A 22348-nucleotide genomic window follows, 5' to 3' on the forward strand; every position below is an offset into this window, starting at 1 on the left:
TAAAGGATTATCTGAATTACAACAAATAAATAAAATAGATATATTTCACCATAAGGATCTTTTCCCTGAAACTGAGTCAGTCTAAGGCCTCTTCCAAGTTTTGTTTTTTTCTTGACAATGTTTTTTACATCACTATTTCCTGCTTCATATAAATTACTCTGAATTCTTACTAAACATGGTATTAAATTCACAGATCTACAAGATTACATTCTGTTAACTTATGGTGTTAATGATGAATTTCTTTCTTTTTCTTTTTTTAACAAATTAATTCTACAGAGGCTGTGACTTGTTAGACTGTTTTTCTCAGATGTCCTTAAGCACATTTGCAGAACCAGTTTTGTACTGGCTAATTAAGTTGTTTTTAATCAAGACAATCAGAAACCGTTTGGATCAAGTGACTAAGACTTCCCATTCATATGTGCACCGTGCTATGTCAAACAAATTGTTGGTCTCTACAGTATCAAAGACCCTCTACTATACAGAAAGTCCAACAGACTAATTTCAGCTGTTGTCGTGCACTGGACAGACCCATCCACAGGCACAATCTCACTGTTTGGTACTAACTAGGGATTTGAAGACAGTTTGGACACCACCCTGCAGACCAGGACAGCCTCACATCAGCACAGCTTGTTATGAAAAAGAAGTCTCAATCTATAATGAGTACATCTAATATAACTACGCAATAGTTGAGTTCACCAATCAAATCTCACTTTCCTCAGTGTAGTTAATTTGGATCAATTAACCAATTTAATTGCATGCTATAAAACTACCTCTTACATAGTTCTTTTCATTTGGTAATATCCTGACTAATGTGTATTGCTTTGGGTTTTTTTTGTTTGTTCGTTTGTTTTGTTTTGTTTTTAACATATATCATTTTCCATCAGTTAAACACTATCAYTGGTGAATAGATTTCAAAATTAAGATTTCACTGACCAAACTGTATTTTCATAAGCGTGAGTGCTAAGAAACTGTATTCAATTCATTCTCCAAGAAGCAAGTAGTAAGATATTAAGCTAATTTAACCAGTTTACTATAGGGAAACTAATACTATTTAGTCCACTTCAGCTCTGAACTTTAAACCACTGAAAACTATTTCTCTGCAGGAGATCCAATGTTCTCCAACAAGGAGTAAACAGTTTTCCAGCAGAACACCTCACATCAATCTTGAATCTTTTTTTTTTTTGAAGCAATTTAGTTTAATAAATAAAGAAGCTCTCACTCACAATATGCTGTATTTGATCAGGAAAATAAGAACACAGGGTTTTTGGAAGACAACAAGCTTAATACCTTTTATTAGTCTCTCATAACAGCCAATTTCTGTATACATTGTCTTGTAAAAATTTTATAGTACCTTAACCGAATTTGATAAACATCAGAAAAAGAGACCCCAGAGGCTCTGAAAGCGAGTCAGAAGGGGGAAAAAAAAAAGAAAGAAAGAAAAGAAAAAAGAAAAACATAAAACATTGCTCAGCAAAATGTTCACTCTTCTCTGGAGACAGGGAAACTTTGATAAATCAAAATAAAATAGAGTTTAGGCAATGAACACTGAATGCTTATCCATACTATCTTCTCTATCARTTATTGGGAACTGCACTCTGGAACATTAAAAAAAAAATCCCTCTTTTTCTCTCTCTCAGATCTCAGACACAGGAATACACACACAAGACCTAGTCACACACGCGTTCCTCCAGTAAMTGTTCGAAGCAAGTAAAAATCTCTAGGTAAAAATAAAAGCACACATGATTTAAAATGTTTTCAGAGTTGAAGTTACTCTTCAGARCTAATGCAAACATTTTCAGACATTATTCAGAATTTCTGTTTAAAAAGACRGTGCTCACCTACAGTGTAATCCTATTCTGCAAATGACATTCATAAACAGCATAGAACACTTTGCATTTTCAGTATGCTACTATCAGATTTTCTCAATTTACCAGTCAATAGACAGTCGTTCTATCTATCTGGTACTTGCAGACTCAGCATGCTATTTGTAAGCCAAGCTGTTGTCCTTCTGGCTTTCTATATTGCTGCCAGCATTAAAGATTTGTCAGGCAAAATGCCACTCTTAGTAGACATGGCACGATGGACTGGGTTGCTGTGGGCATTGGCATTCCCAGGTTAGGTGATACTTCAGTTAGTATGTTCACACAGTATAATACAGCATCAAGTGAACGCTACCATTTCTAGTTGCAGAGGCAGCATGCATAAGTCCCCTGGCCTTTACAAAAACAAGCCTTGAAAATAAAACATCTTTAACAACTTTCTGGAAAATGAATGAACTGGAAGACCATCCACTTTTCCATAATTCTCCTGCTTGTTCAAGGTTAACACTAGCATTAGGGGGATAATAATAATAATTATCAATTTTAATAATGATCTAATATTTYTTTTCTGCTAATGAAAGATGCAAAAGTGATCATGAAAGAAGCCAGCGGGCAACATATGAACATATGATAAAAGTTCCACTCAGTCTGTTTTCAGGGTAAAGTTGTGCTTAAATCACTTCCTTTCTCCCCCCACTCCCTACCCCCCCCCCCCCCCAAAAAAAAAAGGGGGGAAAAAAAGGGGAATGAAAGGATGATGTGGTTGTCCCACAACAATAAGGAATTGAACATAGCCACTCAGAAGGTCTTCTCCAGCCTTAAGTTCCCACATGCTATAGATATGTATGCTGCCTTTTCTCTACGTTCTGTTCTAAACTTGCCCCATGAACCAGCTGTCACCCCTGATGCCTGCAGCTCTGTTACCAGGAGAAAGCACCAACTTTACTGCTAAGGATTTGCTACTGGATCAGTTTTGTAAGTGTTGTAAATCAGCACAGCTTGAATAACTTCAGCAAGCAATGATGATTTACAGTGCTCTGAAGATCCAGCCCTCTGTCCTTATTTGATTAATCTGCATATTCCTGTAATCTATACCAATCTTTTTTTTTTTTTAATTGCTCTTATTTCAATCCACCTGTTATAAGTCTGATATGGATTTATGCAGAGTTGAGACCATACTTTTTCACTCATTTTTGAAGAAGCATTGTCCTAAATCTGTCCACGGTCCATAAATGATCTATATAGCTGAGTGAATCAAGCCTGAGCTGGTAGCTATCAGCAGGTATGAATTCAATTTTGCAAGACCAATCCATTAGTAGTTAAACACTATTAATAGAGTGAAGAGGGAAAAGCACATTTTTTCCATCCCAGGGGATATGAAACTGGCCACTTGTGGTAGGAAAGTATTTGATTAGGTCTATTAGAGTCAGAAGGCCCTGGTCAATACCTTCTCATCATAATGAACACCTCAATCCCAGGTAGATAGAAAGTTGGTGTCAGGAAAAGTGTTTTATTGTATTCCTTCAAGATATCATTGAAACTAAGAGCTCAGCAGGCTTCAAGAAAGGAGTAGACATTTATATGGATAACAAGGCCATCAACTGCTACACTGGACAGCATACCTCCTTTTTCGTAAGAAAATAAACTCTCATGTTTCAGTGCATAAACCAGCTCTTAGCACTGAAGTGCTGGATAGACACAGGCTCAATGAAAAGTTGGTAGCTCTCTATACTTGTCTCAGTTTCCTTCCGACACTGTCTAATGTTATAAAGAGACTCTGAGGGAAYATTGCTCTGATCTTTCATGGCATAATCTGAAAAAGAAAAACAAGTAAACCAAAATAAATGAAAGGAAGGAAACTCAACTTCTATCTTGTATGGCAAATTTATTTTTGAAAAATAAACTGTGTTGATCCTAAGTTTAAAGTGAGGCTCCAACAACACATTAAATTGATCATATGGATATTTAAACAGCTACAAAGTACTCTGAAAGCCTCTGAGTATCACTAATATGGAAGAAAATATTTAGATGGTGTTAGAAGAAGCATTTCTTCTGCCTTAAACTCAATATATTTTTTTAAACGCAAATGTCCTCAGAGCATTCTCAGCAGAAATATGCAACAGTTATTTTTAACAAGTCAGCATTTTCCAAATGTTACAATGCTGTAGATCTGAGATGGTATTTTTCATRTACTTAAAACAGAATGAACTAAGACCTTACATGCTGCACTTTATCAACCAGCAAACAGCTTTTAAACAGTGGCTGTTGTATCATGTCCAAACACAGAAGATATTTAAGGAGGGATATAAGATTCCATACCCTGAATGAATCAGTATTAATGTAGAATTGGAGAAGATTATGATTACAGCARTGACAGCACTATGGGAAAGACTGCAGTTTGGGTAGGCTAAATAAAGGCTTAGTAACAGCAAAGGTTTCCTGCATTGGACTTTTATCTAAGTGTTCAACAGAATGAAAGAAATTGGATTGGTTGCTCACAGATTCACTGAAATAACCAGCTTCAAAAGAAGGAGAATTAAATGTAATCATACCGTAATTGAGCTCCTATTAATTGTACATATCAGTTACATAGTTTTGGAATAGGAATCAATTGGGCATATAATTTAAATAAAACTCATACCTTGCAGATTTGTTAAGAGTTTTTTCATTATAATTCCAACAAGTAGAGGAACACAACTTCTTAGTCATCTTCTCTTCAAAATTTATTCTGGACTACAAAGGGATTRCCTACTCTTCAAGTAAAATTTTGTTCAATAATAAGGGATTCCTAATAAATGTGTATGTTCTTTTTGTAGGATCAGAAGTTTTAAATGGCCAGTAGCTCATGCAAGCGTATGCACGTATAATTTTGCATCACTGCAGTGTTATTGCTAACCTCATAAATTGAAATTAGGAAAAAAAATCCTAAACATATTAGAATACTCTCCAGTATGCCTATATGAAGCCATCAGGATATGACTTTTAGTGATTTTTTCTACACTTTCTGGCAGAGGGAACAGTTGCTATATATTCAGATTCTCYCTAAACATTTCCAAAATGCTAGGTTTGCTTTTGCAGTTCTTTCTATACACTAATTGTACATTAAGAAGAAATCTTGCTATCATTTCTATTCCAAATGCTTATCTTCAGTCAAAAAGCCACCCACACCGGCATTCTTTCCACCCTTGAGAAAACAGCACCTCTTAAAGATTTAGTGATTGTTGTGCATGCATACACATGCACTGATTTTGAATCCCACACTGTGTTTCAGGAATAACTTCAAAGAAATTGCATGGGCCTTCATAGCATAAATATTAACTGGRCATCAGTGACAGCAATATCAAGACTAAATGTGACTGCACAAGGCAAATAAAGGGGTGAGCGACTAAGAACTTCAACCTAGCACTCCTGTGCTGTAATCCCTCTTCCTGCTCCCTCTTTCTTCTATCATCTTATCTCAAAATCTTAACCACCTTGTTTGTTACACATGAGCTTTTACAAAAACATTGCTAACTAATTCTCTTCTAACTACAATTATCTCATTTTCCTACTGTATTTGCTACTTCCTCAACCCTAGGCTCCTTACCTGCAGTTGCTACCTACTCCAGGGTTAATCACTGCTCATCACCTGCTGTGAAATACAAAGTCACTGTACAAACTGATCAGTGACTGATAGGTACTGCTTTCTGAAGGTCTTGCCCCAGGATAAGAGTCTTCCCAGAACATCCCCCAGTAATCAGCTGCTATGCAGCTGAGTACAATTTGCRCTCACTGGTTGGTGACGATTACTTCTCAGAGATGACTGTTCACCACTGGGAGAAGAAGGTCACTGCCAGCCACTGAGTGGTAATTGCAATGTGCAGAAGTGGATCAGCAGTCATCACTTACCATGGGACAAGCAGTCACTGTGGGTCCAAATTTGAAAATGGCAATAACTGCAATAACTGCCCCAGAGCATTCAGCATTGATGGGCTGCAGCACAGSAAATACAATCAGCAGCACTCGATCAGTTTGCAGTAGTAAAGACTGACTTTTGTCAGGCAAAATATAATATTCCATCTGCATATCTTTCTATCTGCAATATCCTCCATAGCTATCTTTCTCATGCTCTCGACCTTTTTTCTCCACCAATGCACTCAGCTATGATCTCTCTAAAAGTTGTTCAGTGGATAAAAGGGTGGCAGCCCCAGCTAACTGCTGCCCAGGCAACGATTACTTGCTACCTCATTGTTTTTCCCTTGCCTGGAAGCCTGAGAGATGGTAGCTGTGGTCTTCAGGGTATATCACAGAGCTTTGGCATGGTACTGTCTCAGCAGACTCACTTAAATAAATAAACAGATAAATGACAGTAAGTCAGATCCTAAAGTTCTGGAAAATGAGTGCCCCAATTTCTTGCACCTAATATAATATGCTCTTAYGCAGCATTTTGAATCCAAACATCCTACAGAGGTCATTAGCTTGCTTTCCATTTTATGGATGTAGAAAATAGACAAATAGTGAAGGTATGCTCAGTAAGATCGTTGCAGAGCCAGGAAAGAARAAATGGCATTTTGAATCCCAGTTTGGTGTACTAAGTATGCAGGAATAAAGAGCTGTGGAAATGCCTATGAAATCACAATAAAATCACCTGTTTTTCCCCAGTTCAAGTAGTTATAAGGAGAAGTTTGAAAAGAAGAGGAAAACCAAGCCCTGAAAAAGACATAAACCAAACACATATACCAAATGTACCTACCTTCTTTATTAACTTTCATAATGAGATTATCCCTAACTATCAGGAACTCTAATGAGACCCCAACCATCTATTTTAAATGCCAAGCAAACGCCTGTTAAGCAACAGAGTCCCTCTTCGTAGAGCTGATTCTCTAGAATCCTAATAGTAACTGACAAGACTTCCCCATCTGCACTCTTCTTTATTTATTTTTTTTTAACTCTGCATTTTGAGTATGTGACAAAGCTCTGTGCAAGGGATTGTCTTTACAAGCAGAGCTGTATGTTTCCTAAAACGGGTGAACAGCATTGTGATAACACATGTGGAAAGATCAAAATGCAATYTCTTTTTATTATTCCTATTATTGCATTCCCCTACACAACGGCAACCTCTTCAGAGACATTGTCTGCAACATAATATTGATTTAATGTGCCACTTGATATGCCTGCCACGTCCTCAGATTAAAGATTTAAATTAATATGACAAGTGAAACACTAAGAAATTCAACAAATCATCACATAGGCTTATCCACACAGAGTATATTTTATAGTTAAGAAAAGAAAAAGGAAAAAAGCATCCACAGCCTAGGCCTAGCCCAGATTTAATTTGCTTGATTGATCTTGAGATCTTTGAGCACAAATTCATTATTCTCTTATTAACTATTATCATTATTAGAATTTATAAGGAACCTATAAACCTATTAAACTGGTCTTAACTGTTGCAGTCTATTTATTGAACACATCAGCAATGAAAAATTAATTATTAAACAACTACCACAGGAAAATATCAGTGGCCTTGTCACGTCAGAGCAAGATTGATAATGTGTTACCTTCTGAAAAGAGGGGCCAGGCAACTCTCAGATTTAAACCTTGGAAGGGTAATGCTGAGTGTGTCGCAGCGTAAGTCACATTTTTAATTTAACGTTTTATTAAATGTTAGATAGAATAAATTTATCCAGGCCTCACAGACTCTGTCTTAATAAATGAATTGGCACTTTTTCAGATGTAAAAAATGGTCACAGCTTCTCAAGGGCATCAGAGACCCTGAAGCATAAGACACCAGTAAATACAAAAAGTAAAGGCAGCATGGACAGTGATATATTCGCAAGCACTGCGGGTGAGCCAACRCTTTCAAAATGCTGAGGCTAACAAAACAAGGGCAGTGAACTCCCAAAATGGGAAAAGCACCTGCAGTAAGAAGCTCTGCTTGAGTGCTGTTGCATGAAAGTGTCCACTACTGAGAAAACCGGGAAAGGGTGTGGGTTTATCACCTTGCTGCTACTATAATTCAGGATATGTTTGTACATTTAAAATTTCATGAGCACTATTAATAATTTATTTTTCTCCTGTCCTTTAATTTTCTAAGGCTAGACTTTGAAAACAAAAGACAGGCAGGGAGATGACATATTCGCTTTGCCCTCTGCAGTATCTACAGCAATGTGCCCTTGTGGCCAAGAAGGCCAATATGGGCTGCAGTAGGACAGCTGTTGCCAGCAGGTCAAGGGAGGCAACCTGCCCCTCTACTCAGCCCTGGCGAGGCCTCATCTCGAGTCCTGTGTCCAGTTCTGGGCTCCCCAGTACAAGAGAGACATGGAGCTACTGGAGAGAGTCCAGCGTAGGGCTACGAAGATGATCAGAGGGCCGGAGCACCTGCCCTGTGAGGAACGGCTGCGAGAGCTGGGCCTSTTCAGCCTGGGGAAGAGAAGACTGAGGGGGGATCTGATCAATGTGTACAAGTACCTGAAGGGAGGGTGTCAAGGGGACAGGGACAAACTCTTTTCAGTTGTCCTGTGTGACAGGACAAGAGGCAATGGGCAGAAATTGAAGCACAGGAAGTTCTGCCTGACCGTGAGGGGGAATTTSTTCCCTGTGMGAGTGACGGAGCACTGGACCAGGTTGCCCMGAGAGGTTGTGGAGTCTCCTTCTCTGGAGATCTTCAAGGCCCACCTGGATGCAACCCTGTCTACCATGCTGTAGGTGACCCTGCTTGAGCAGGGGAGTTAAACTAGATGATCTCCAGAGGTCCTTTTTAACCTCAACCATTCTGATTCTGTGATACAGCACCTCTGTTTCCCCATAGAACTGCTGTCATTAGTAATATATAGTTTGGCTGGGAGAAATGGTTACAAGTTCCTCAGTCAAAACCAATATGCCCCTGCCCTGGCTCATCGCTCCAGAGACATTCTAAGATTTCCACAAAGAGTTCTATTTCAAAAACATTTGGCTTACATAAGGCACAACCACTCAAAACTACCACTCACGCAGTGAAAGACTTTCACAGAAAAATCAAGCAAAATCTAGATATTTCCACAGACACTGAACTAAATGATTGCAAATGACACTACTAAAATGTCAGAAAAGTTCCTCCCATCCCCCAATTTGAATAAACAAATATTTAGCACAATTTTTACTGGAAGTCTAAAATGTCAGTGTTCATAACTATCAATCTTTCTTTACTACACACACAATTTAGCCAGCATGAGAACAACCAGTTCTAATAAGCAATGTGCAAACCCAGTAAGATACACTAAAATGTTTTTCTCCTGCACTTTGTGCTTCTTGGCTTCATGCAGCCGGCACGCTCCTAATGAATGTACGAGAGTGTTTAAACAAGCAGGTAAAAGGGAATGGATGCTGAAATTTCCTTTGAACTCGGTATTTTTCCAGAAAGTCAGGAAGCAAATTCCCAGCATGCAAAGAGTGTAAAAGAAAATGAATAACAAAACAAAGCACGATTGTGCTRAAGTTCTAAATACATGACATTCTTGATCTAACTATATGACAACTGCAAGCCCACTCCTATAGTTGATGTAAGAGGAAATTAGAAGGATTTTCTTCATTAAAAAAACTGAAATGTTACTTCATATAGACATAGGGTTGCATGAAAACAAAGCAATGAGATGAGCTTGCTACCMGCAAAAAGATGAAAAAAACAATGTTGAGCTACACTACTTAATCCTATTTCTATTTACATGGCCCTAGGAAGCATACTATAATCTCAGATGCTCATAGTGGAAACTGCATATTTATTTGGAAAATTATTTTGCATTCAAAAAGTGAAGGGAAGCCTATGAAACTAAAATATTCTTTTTTTCTCTTATTCTGAATGGATAATAACTTTGGCATTAGTTGGCTTACCTGAAGGATACGGCATTGGAACCAAGAACAGAAGTTGGTCCAAAGGTTTTGAAACTTAAACAGTATATATTTTATATGAAGAATACAAAAGGTTCAACAAAGACATTAAATTAATACTATCTGTAGGTTTAGTATTTAATTATTCTGGTAATAAGGAAAAAAAAAAAAAGGTTTTCCACAATGATAAAAAAGTAGCATTCTCACACGGCCACTTTCATTTTACAATGAATCTGTTATATTTGATTACCAAATCATCTTTCTTTAGTGCTGGGAACAATGATAGATTCAATTTTAACAGAAGTTTTTTGGACACAGTTTTGGACACAGGGAAATCAGCTACTTTAGTTCTAAGGAAATACTACATTTGACTTCATACTGCTTTGTACCCCAGGCATAYACAAATGATAGCACTTTTAAACTAAGTATGCGCATAAGTAAGTAAATAAATATGCTTATTATGCATGTTATGAGAGAGTAGAAAATCAAGCACAGTGTTATGCAGCTTATTAAGATACTCCAGATCTWCACTTGCCCCACTGGAGCAGGGCTCCATCTTCTGTGCAGTCCCAACTGTCTTTCCCTGATTATCAGGACACTGAAAAGGGGACATGGCAGATCTGTTCCTGTTGTCAAAATACAGAATTTGGACGCTGTTGGGAACATGCACTCTGACCTGGCCACTTACAAGGCTGCTAGGTTCAGCAAAACGGTTAGTGTCTGGTTCCTGCTCCAGATCTATGAGAAATCTGATACTGAAGAAACAAAAAGGCTCATCTYCTTACTCCCAGAACAAAGAAAATAGTGACTCATTGCTGCAGTTGTTTCTCAAGGACACTCTCAACCCAATGTGCTCTCCTGTATCTGGGTACTTTCACCACTAAAATGGCAAAAAGAGTATGGGAAGTTAGGCAGGGTAGGGGCAATAAAGTGGTAAAGGGAGATTACAGTAATGACTAAGCTTAATTTTTAGTGCTTTAGTACAATTTTTTAGAACTAAAAGTCTTCATATTTAGTAGTTATAAAACTCATATTGTGTGTTACCCTGAAACATATGTTAGTAGCTTTTCTCTCTAATAACAGACCAAATTGATGAGCCTGTGTAAAGAAAATTATAGCCATTAGATAACAAATATAACCTGTGCCTTTTTGGTAGSCAACCAAAAGATCATATGATCTTGCTTGATAAACGGCCATGTAAATTTATTGTAATACTTTCAGAGAAGAAAAATTGCCCCATTTTTTTTCTCGTTTGTTAGCAAATAAGAGAATGTACCCTGAAACTCATTCTCCTGAATGAGTTGAAGGTTTCTGTACAATAAGATCAAATAGACTTATAATAACTGTCATGGATGCTGAATTTCATCCAAAATACAATGTATACTCATCCACAGTATAATATATATATATAGTGTTATTATATCTACAGCAGCTGGCCCAGTCCTAAAATACGGTGAAATTTAGAAAATCATACTACTAAGACTATATTTCTCTATTCCAATATATTCTACTTCTACAGAAGAAGTCACTGGGTACAGATTTATCTCAGAYTATCAGTTTTATGTACTCAAAAACAGAAAACTGAATCTGCAGTCTATGACCCCCTTATTACATTTCACCAGAGTAAGAATATGAACATTCAGAATTTTCATAACTGTAATGGATAAGCAACATGAAATTCCAACAAAGTGAAAAATTCTATGTTTTCCTCAGATCTTACCTTAGTGCTTGTCTCCTCAAACCACAATACTGTGTACGTAAGTACATAATAATGACTATATCTCATGGAAAAATTCTCAGAGATACATGGGTCTTAGAAGTGGATTATGTAACAGATGCTTTTATCCAACACAATGTAGTAGATAAATAGATAAATAGCTGGACAGGTGTAAAACATTAGTATATGTTTGCATGTATGTCTGAGACTAGAAATCTCCTTGGCATTCCCATTAAATGCTGAGRGACTTCTGAATAGATGTTAACTACAAATTCAAAAATCAAAAGTCTGTGACTTGTTGAATGTCTRCCCTTTAGTGACCTTTGATTATGAGAATTAAAATTGAGATTTGCCATCCACTTGTACAGTGACTAATGAGCCAATACATTTACAGACAGATGAATGCAAAATTCTTGAATTCCCCTAAAAAAGGTGTCTACAGCCCAAATGAATTATTTTAATTAAAAATAGAAGAGCCATAAATACTGTGACAGGACTACCTTTGAGCATTCTATCCAATCTTTATGAACATAAATGAGACTGTTTACTATGGTACCATTACTAGTGAGTATAAAAACTTTTACTAATGACAAACCTTTTGTAAGTAAATGAATGCCCAAGAGTTGTGTGTATTATAAATACTATCACACATGCAAATCATGGGGATTATAGATTACAGCCTATGTTACGGCAAGAAACAGCTAGTGTCCTTGGTGACCTTGACTAGGTCATTTCATCGTCCTTTCTCCTTTTTACCTTCCTATTGTTCATCTAATAATTTTATTTTTCTTGTAAGCTCTTTAAAGYAGGAGCTATTATTAATACTAATGATTACTAATAATTACTAGTATTAGATTATTGCTGTTGTTATTAATACATATTTTGGTCCTTAAGTATGGACTGGGAACTCCAGAAACAACTGTGATACAGATATAAGAAGCATATGTACAGACATTCAGGGTTGAAGCTGTCATACCTGCACTATTGTTACGGTTACCTACAGAGATGTTACTCAGTTTGGAACATGTGCCATGTCAAACTCGGTGATCTCCCTTTTGCCCCTACTCACTTATTTCAAATGGACCTTTCTGATTCTGAAGTTCATTACAGTTACTTCATTTACAGTCCTCACCACTCTGTTCTTCCCTTTCTCTCTTCACTTGTCTCTTCTATCCCGCTGCAACATATTGCTGCTGTGGGAGGCATTCACACTGTCTAACTTTAGCCAMCTAATTTAGGGCTCTGAATCACCCTCTAGGAGTGCCTACTTCATGGAATTTGACTATATATGGAATAGGCATTCTTGAACTTAGGTATTCTAATATGTACTTTCTTCAAATACCCAAAGTAGCCTGGCCTAGGTTGTATTAATACTTTCACTGTAGAAAAGACTTCACTTCCTGTCAATAGTGGGTGAATTTATCGAGTGTTCAACTTGCAGATACTTTTTCACCAGCTTAGAACCTCAATTTGACTCTCATCTCAATTTTACTTTGTGAGGATAGTAGGTAAGCATATTGTAGGTATTTGTATTTGTAGATAAGCATAAAAGAAAAAAAAAAGAATAAATGTACATAGAATTTATCCACAGAATTTTGCTAAGAACAGTAATAAAATTTAAAGATCACATCTATTCAACAAATTGAAGCATTTAGCCAAAGAAGCTGCAGCTGCAAGACAGTACATCAGTCCCAAGCCTAGCCACATCTTGACCTTTCTTCTGAAACATCAACAAAGATGCCAATTAGAGCAATAAAGAACTACATTTCGTGTTGTGCTAAACACAACTGTTACCAAGGGGACAAAGATCATTCATTTTGCTTAACATTGGTTTTCTGATTGACTCAACACAGATCTTCCACTGACAACAATTTTGGCAAGACTTAAGATGAGGAAGAGTTAAGTGTACAGTTCACATATTTACCTTTTGATCTCCTGGGACACAAAAAAGCTAATACCGTGAATGTCTGAATGATTTCCCAAAACATCTTTCATTTTGTTTAGTTTGTCATCTCTCTCATGCTAAGTGATCTAAGGACTTGCAAAGTTTCTTTTATATCAGGATTTAATGTTTGCATTTGTTTCCATGTTTGCGTTTGTTTCCATACAGCCAGTTCTGCCAACCATAAATGACGCACTCTAATTCATCCTGAGAGTTGCAAGCCAGGTACTCGAGATCAGCTTTTGAAAGACCCTCTCTCTCAGCAGGCCATAAGAAAAGACTTGACCAACATATTTATCAAGTACTGACTTAGTCAAAGAACATGTGATAAAGTTACGAGAGACAAAAAATGAAGATTATACTTTTTTTTAACATTTCAGTTACAAAATACACATATGTAATTTATCTGTATCTCTTATATACTCAAGATGAAAAGAGTGCATAGTTGAACATGGGCTGACCATTACATGAAAAAGCAATGTGCTATGTATTAATGGCAGGGAAACAACTATGTGATGATATTAAAACATTATGTTTTACCTTGGAGTTCCATGAATAGGAGATGAGTTGTTGACCTCCATAGACAGTGAGATAGTGTAATATAAAATTTGCAAATCTATTTTAAGTATACACAAAAATGTTTATCCAACACAGACAAACAAAGAACAACCCTGAAAGAAATATGGCATTTCTATCCACTGTTCAATAAACTTACAAAAATATTATTTCTAGCAATTAATAATAATTCTTCTTTATCCAAAGTTGAATTAAAAAGAGTGGGATTACTGTTAATTAACACAACATTATTTTTCCTTCCTAATCAGCGCAGCACAGCAATTATTGGGAATTGACCATGTAGGCAGAACCACAAGGAGATGAAAAGATGCAAAATCTGTCCCAGCAGACTGTAAGTACAATAAATGTTTTAAAGTGAATCTACATAAAGACTTGAAGACTTACAGTCCTAATAGGGCTTCTTATTTGGATTTACCAATTCTTGGGAGGTGGGAAGAGCTTATATAACATACCCTATTTTAAACCTCACATTTCTCAGTTAATGKTATGGACAAACTTCAAACATTTGGCTAAAATAATCTGAGATATGCAAGGTAGTTCAGAAATCTTCATGTGCAAACTAACTACTGCTTTACAAAAATTCTTTCACAGTTAGGGTAAGAAGAATTTTTATCTATCAGTTATCTTCTTTGTAAATGAAGTAGTATGGCATGTGTTTTTTTTTTCTTTTTGAAAAATAATATACTGTACAATGACAAGCTATGATGCAATACTGACAATATTACCACAATCAAAAGTTAAGCTGTACTAGCTGTAGCTGTACTGGAAAAATCTCTAAATTGCATTTCTAAAATAAATTTTGAGGAAAAAATCTAGTGCCTTGAGTATACATACATTTTTGAAGTTATGGGAAAAATGAATTGAATCAGTATATTTTTAAATTTTAAGGAAAAAGTCAATACAAACTTTATTATGTTGCTATTTTAGGTTTTTCTGTTTTTCTCCTGTAGCCCTAACTTGCTGTTGCATGAGTGGCACTGTGTTGTACCTACTTGATGGAACATGAAATGGAAACTAGAAGTTAAAGACTAGTCTGATTTCATTGTTCAAAATCAGTGATATTTAAAATTAAACAGAAACAGATGAACAATGAAAAATAAATTAGAGACTGAAGCTATGGCAGTTAACATTGCTATTAATTGCTATTAAAATACATATTGAAGATCCTTCTTTAAAATAAAGATATTACTCATAATTCAATGTTCCTTTTACAAAACTAAGATAAATACAACATTTTAATCTTGAGATGAGGACATCTTGAATTTTAATACACTCTCATTTGGTATGCTTTTATAATGAATGGTCAGTGAATGGCTTGTGAATATCRTAAAAATTTGCAATATCATACTTAATTTTTATAGGAAAAGATTAAATATTTCCGCTGATTCAATCCCGGGTTTCATAGCACTGAGGAAAATTCAAGGTAAAGACTCTGATCATTACGTTTTCAAAAGGCAAGGATGTACGGCTGGATAACATTCACAGATGCTAATGCTGACGTGTTGATAACTATATACTAATATACTTAAAATAATACCATATATAGATATAATATTCACATGTTGTCACAAATTAGGCAAGATCATCACTCTTGTGAAATCTGGGTTATTAGTATGAAGCAATACAAATTTCTTTTAGTAAGATTCGGCTAAGAGAGTATTTTCTTCTCTAACAGATAAACAACATGATATATTTTGTGCATCACTTGTCAAATGCTGGATTTGCTGGATTCTCCAGTTCTTCAAGTGGAATTGGTATGAAAGAATTTTGAAGTCAATGTAATAATTAATGTACCTGTCCATCTAGCTTTACTGTTTCCAGCAGTTTCCTTCTGGGAACCATATATAATTCTTTGAGAGTTTTGTCTAGATGGTTTGAGGGTTGATCATAGTTTGTCTTACATAGACAAGTATAATTAAAAATGTCAGAAAAAAAATCAATGTCTTTGAAAAATAGGGAACCATCACAAAAACACTGAGAAATTGCAAGTGATTTCAGAGCGTTCATAAAAAACAGCTTTTCCACTATATTTTTTGTCAATTTTGAATGAAATCTTAGTTCCACTGATGTCAAAAACAAAATTCCCATTGAATTCTATGGAGTCGATCACCTTCCTTCAGTGAAATGTAAGGATTAAATAGAACCATGTCATATGGTTGTGTCTCTATGACTGTACCTATGTGGAGCATCACAAGTAAACGCAACAACAGGACATTGTCCCAGTTATGAGTTTTATATTAAATGGATAAAATGATTAAGTGGTGGATGATTAAGTGTAGGATGACTGAGTAAAGAACTTTTGCAGAAATTTATTTTTTATAGCTGTGAATTTCAGAGAAAGAAAAAAAGGCAAACAATGCTTCTAAAATTCACAAGCCTTACCTTCTGTGTCTCATAATTCTATTAATTAGTAAGCCAACAGGAAACAAAAAAATGTCCAAACATCACCATGATTTGGGGGTTTATATGAACTTGAAATGCAGATGAAAATAAGAGGTACTAAAAATGCCACCCAAGACATCTCCCAGTAGTCACAGAAAAAAAAAAATCACATGATCTGAACCTGAGAGGTTTCTTTTCACAGGTCTAAGTTCATGGAGCAAGACCTTGTAAACAAACCTAGAAGTATGCAATCCTTTGCGTATTATGTGGCTTCATTTATTGTTCTATACATTAAAATTACAAACTTTGATAGCACTTTCCAAAAAGCACTCATTACTAGAGACTAACAGAATGGAGACAGGGAAGGTATTAAAAACACTTTCTCTGGAAAAGGCAGTACCACTCACGGGTTCTGTTATCCCACTAAACTCTGGGGAACAGAAATGAATGTGCAACATTCTAAGGGAAAGAGAGAATAAAGAAGCCTTCCTGAAAAACCTCTGATAAATCTTTTCTACATTCATATTAGTTTTGATATAGATTCTAGAGCAAAAAAAAAGAAGAAATGAAAAATGTGCTGATTCTGTAGGGGAATATTATCAGCATATGGATTTATTTCAGACAATATTTTAGTGCTTGTTTATTTGATACATTTTGTCATAGTGGATTTACATTAAAAATGGTGGGCTACAGGCTCCATTTAATGAGTGACAGCCTCTTAGAGATGTTGAAAAATATTCTGTGATATTCTTCCAAATAGCAATGCACTGCTAAAAAGGCCTATATTAATCTAATATCTGATACACGTACAATTCAAGAGATATATTAATCTACAGCAATGCAAAGCATGAATGTTTTGCGTGTAAAGTAGCAGCAGGCACAGTATTCTTATTGTTTTGCATATGCATTATTTCTGCAAAACTCAAGCCTTCAAACACTTAGCATTAAATCATTTTCTTAGCAAACTGTAAGACTTAAATAACTTTATTAGATTGTTGCTTATTTTGTAATTATACTGTGAAAAGCATTCAGCTTTGGATTGTTCACCGCTGTGAGCTCATGTATTTGATATACATTTTTTCCCCTAAATTAGCTAAATGGCACATGGCACAATTTCTGTTGTTATATTTGATGCAAAAACATCATTAATATAACATTATCTTCATTAATAGGTATGGCTGTACAAGATATGTTCTACCCCTGCCAGTTTCTTATGCAGCACAAACAATGTGATATATGAGAGCCTACAAAAATTAAGTGAATAGCACCAACTTTTCTTTCTACTGTTTTCCTTCAGATAAGAATCTATATTTATATTGCTGATTGTGCTTTAATTTTATACTGATATTTTTGTGTTGCTATGCAGGAAAAAGAAAAGCCAAAGTAGTGAGTTTTACCAYTACACTCTCGTACTTCAGTGTCCTATATTTGACTATATCAAAAGCAATAGATTGTTCTAGGAAAATGAATAAAGTATAGATGATCCATAGGTAGCATAGATTATCCATGAGCATTACCAGTGCTGTTTCTGTTCCACATTCTGCCTAAAATCTTAGTAGGAAGGCTCCAATACTAGTTGTATAGAGTTTGCTAACATTTTAATAAGCTTGTTCAGAAAAGGGAAACCACAGGGATAACTGCAGTCAACCTCTATTCCACTCAAAACAGTTTGCTTTAGGGCTATGTGGACTATAGTATGGAAAATACAGTATTTCATCTGGATAACACTTTGGCAAATTCACAAGAAGTTCTAGCYGTCTTTAGTTCCTTTACCAAGCAGGTAGGGTCTGAGTTGCAGGTGACTGTTCATATTCCCGTCAATAAGTTCAGGATGTCTTTTAGTGTCCACTCTGAATTCAAGGAAGTGGCATGCATCTGTGCAAGGTGTCCCAAGGAGTCTGAGAAGCTTTCTTCAGGGCAAGCAATCTTCTTCGTGAAGAAAGGTGTTGGGTTCTGTTGCATACGGTAGGCAGGCAGGGTTGATGAAGTAGACATTGACTCTCTCAGGGAGAGGATGGGGAACACTTGAGAGAAAGAGAGAGAGATACCAGGAAATAAGCAGGCCTAGGGGATTTTAGGACATTTCAAGCCTTAAAATAGGTATGCCTTTTCCCTTTTCCAAAAGAACACTGGGGATTCTGAATCTCAAAATTTCTTCATTCGTATCAAATTTCTAAAGAAACCTGAGGAAATTAATAGCTGCGGAGAGCTTACCACTACTTTAAACCCCCTACCCCCACAAGGAGTTAAGTGTTAGGTGTAAAAAGCAGAGTCTTACACCCCTGCCTATTTAGACTGACTATATTCACTTTTGTTTGCTAGGATTATCACCAAAATGGTGTTAAGAACCGTTATGTTAAAAGCTCTTCATTTTGAATGTGTTGGCCTAATATACTGAATGAATTAGTGAAACTTCTGTTCCTTGTCCTTAATTTCCATACGTCTGGTCACAAAGAGCATAGATGTCTCATGAACATTTAGCTTTAACTGTGAAGGTATCTGGCCCTTAACCTTGCCAGATTCATTGAATAAATGTGTCAAGGGCAAAATTCCTCTCAAGAGACTAAAAAAACGAAGTCATTATGGGATAGAAAGCAAAATGAAGCCAAACTTTCCTCAAAGATTAAGAAAAATATTGTCAATTTTCATTATAAGAAAAAGCTAACAGTGGGGTGCTTCAAGGCTCCATACAAGGACCAGGTGTTCAAAATATATTAATTAACAAGGAAAAAATGAGTGAGCAGCAATGTGGCAAAATCTGCAGATAAGACAAAAAAATTCTGTTAACCAAGCCTGAGGAAGACGGAAAACTTCAGAGGTAAATGACCTAGCTAGGTGGATGGGCAATAAAAAAAAGAGAGGTGAAAATTATTTATTATAAATTCAGAGTAGTGCATATTGGTGAGAAAAATTGTAACAAAACATTCATTTTAGAGATCTCAATTAAGAGTGTCAGTTTGGGCAAAGCCCCTGGGCCTCACTCCAGACGGCTCAAGAAGAGCTCTGCTCAATGTGCAGCTGCAGTTAAAAAAGCAAATAAAATGTTAAGATGCATAAGAAATGAACTAGAGTATAAGAAAGAAAATATAATGTCATTATATGAATCGATAATTTTCCCTTCTCTGGAGTAGTGTGAAGTACTGGTCAGCCCATCACAAAAAGGATATTACTGAATTAGAAGGTATTCAGAGAAGAGTGATCGCGATAATTAGGCATATAGAGAAGCCTTCGTATGAAAAGAGGGAAAAAAACTGAATTTGTTAACCGTAGAAGAAAAAAGATGAATAAGAAGGGATACGATGAAAGTATAAAAATGATAAGTGGTAAAGAGAAAATAGATTAGGAGCTTCTGTATTCCTGCATCTCATAATTCAAGAACAAAAGGACATTAAGTGAAAGTGAAAAGCAGCAGTTCCAAATCTGATAAAAGGACATAGTTTTTAATACAGCACACAATTAGATTATGGAAGTCAATGCCATGGGATGTCACTGAAGTCAAGACTTTACCAAGATTCAGAGAAGAAACTGGCACTTATAAGTCTTGATAGTCTTGGGAATCTGATACAGAATAATCACTTATATATATATATATATATATTTTTGAAAGAGATTTAAATGTCTTGCTTCGTGATTTTGAAAGGAATTTGGAGAAAAGTTCCCTAAGAGTGGATTTTTACCATCTCTGGCTATTTGATTACTTCTATGCTTTGTTTGCTTTGTTTGTTATGTTTGAACTTTCTCTTGAGGCTTCTAGGCCATCTTGGAGTGAGATTGTGCAATAGATGAATCACTGTTCTGATCCATTTCCTACTACTGAAATCCTAGGATTAGGTCTTTGGTCTTTTATGTGTAGGACAGTTGTCCTATGCTCTGTTGTATTCCACTCTGCTCCATTTCATTTAGCTRACGGGATCCGTGTATCACCCATTGTCAATCAGCAGAACCATTGCCACAAAGCTATATAACTTAGCGTATGTCTTTGCAGTGACTATGCAGTTTCTGGATGTTGAACCATATGTATTTCTGCTGTGGCAACTATACAATTATTYTTCCATTTTTTGTCCTTAAATTATTTCTTTTTTCAGGCATTAGATTCTCTTTCCCTAGTTCTTTCGTATAACAAGACTTTCAGTGCAAATAAATATGCACATRCATAAAAGGGCTCTTCCCCAAGTCAGATCTGTTAACTAGAAACTGATCAAAAAAGGGAATGTGAATGATAGTTGGTAGAAACAGGATCTCTGATTTTGAGTTGTGTTTTCAAATAATTATTCCTTCCACCATTATTAAAACCATTATGTTCTCAAAGTGGAGAGGAACCATTTAAGTATGTTCCTGTTACACCCTTTGGAGAAAAAAAATGGTAGTCTACTTATTATTACTATACTAAAAGCCAAGTTAATTGCATGGCATGAAAACCACCTACAATTTTCAAAGATGCAGATTCACTTGTCACAGGCCTCATTCTACAGAAGCTTTTAAAATAGTACAGAGATAAACCACTCTGGTAACTTTTACACAGCTTCAATTTACTGCTACTATTTGCTTTCAATTATCTACCCAACACGAAACCTGAAAAGTTTCGTAGGGGTTTGTGGGTGGTCAGAAAGTAGGTGAAGATATTGCCGATAAGGGAATTTTGAGCTGGCAGTGGAGGGCTTGCTACACAACCAAATCGCTGGGGGCTGCAGCTGCTCCAAAGGGAGCCAAATTTGCACAGTGCCCCACAGATGGACACTGCAGAGATGGTGAAGATTTGTGATTCAGGGATGATACTTGAGAGAAGATGGGCAGCTGAACTCAGATGTGATTAGCAATTAGAAAGGAAGGTGTGATGTCCCTGATCTCCTCTCTTGCCCCAACCATCATCACTAGTGATGCTTATTTTTCTTTAGTTTCAAATCCACACCTCACTAATCAGCACGGTCCTATGATTTTCTTTTTCTTCTTCTTCTTTTGGCCAGAAAAAAATACTGAATATTGTTCCTAACTTCCCTAGCCTGAGCTGGTGTATCTTGTGCTATGTGAATTACTGATTTGCATCAGTGATAGCTTTTGAGACATCCACAAGTGCAATCACTGGTTTAGATATGCTTGAGGCTTTACAGTGAGCCTGCAAGACAAATGAAACTGGTTTTACACTCCATCCCATCCATGGGACACGCATGTAACACACTTTGGTGTGTACAACATTCAGTAGCAAAAGAGAAGGAGCTGACAGTAACAAAAAGGAATTTAATTTTAAAAGCCTAGAAGAAATGGGTCCTCTGTTAGGTGGGATAATAAACTGAATGATACAACTGGTATGATAGGAAAAAAAAATGCTTGTAGCCTGTGAATATTCACAAGCCTGAGTTTAAGATACTTTTGAGTGTGTATTGTTCTTCACCTTTTAATTTTTTGTTAAAAGTTAATTCTCATTAATTACAATTTCACAACCATAAAACAATGAAATATATTTCATTCAGAAGCCACCTACTAGGAAAGGACTGCACTGCATTATTCTTAAATATTACACAAATACAAAAAAAATGATTCTAATGCTGCATAAATACAGTATTTTTAGCCATATTCTAGCTCTTTTATTTTTACTGAGAATCATTTAGTTTGAAGTTAGTGTCTATCTCAATATTTCATACTATGAAAGAAGTAGTGAAAAACCTCCTCAAGAGAACAGATGTAGGTAAACGATCACTATTTTTTAACAAAAATGTTCTGGTCAGTCACCCAGCCTACCTTTTGAAGTTCTCCACTCTAAACTGTATCATTAAATAACATTAAAAAGGATAGCTAAAAAGCATGGCCTGAAGTCAAATATTATTTTCATATGAAAAATCTACACAATTACTGAAAACTATTCCAATTAACTTGCTCTCCCTTTCTTATCAAAGGAGCATAAATGTCAACTATTAAAATAAAAGATAAAATACTACATTATAGTTATGCAAAATTAGATTTCCAACACTAACATTACCACATTCACCTAACACACATGCATGTTATCTTTTTGTTTTGCATATTAAATCTAAATAACATTTTGTGCTATTTTACTGTACCTTGCATTGGTAT

At 35.9% G+C, this 22348-nt stretch overlaps 1 protein-coding gene across 3 annotated transcripts in view; it reads right to left on the reverse strand.

The window, feature by feature from the left end:
* Positions 1 to 22348, reverse strand: part of PCDH9 (protocadherin 9) — a 673230-nt gene that overhangs the window by 478754 nt on the left and 172128 nt on the right. The window contains exon 3 of one of the 3 annotated variants that reach the window (XM_085309489.1): positions 18267 to 18303. The exons of the other annotated variants lie outside the window; for them this stretch is intronic. Coding sequence (XP_085165615.1) covers positions 18283 to 18303 — 21 coding nt within the window. The 3' untranslated portion in view covers positions 18267 to 18282. Of the gene's footprint in view, positions 1 to 18266; positions 18304 to 22348 lie in introns of those variants that run through there. 3 annotated transcript variants of the gene reach the window in all.

The sequence above is a fragment of the Rhea americana genome, unplaced genomic scaffold (assembly GCF_003343005.1).
Source record: "Rhea americana isolate MKP2758 unplaced genomic scaffold, rheAme1 scaffold_3, whole genome shotgun sequence".
Classification (NCBI taxonomy): Eukaryota; Metazoa; Chordata; class Aves; order Rheiformes; family Rheidae; genus Rhea; species Rhea americana.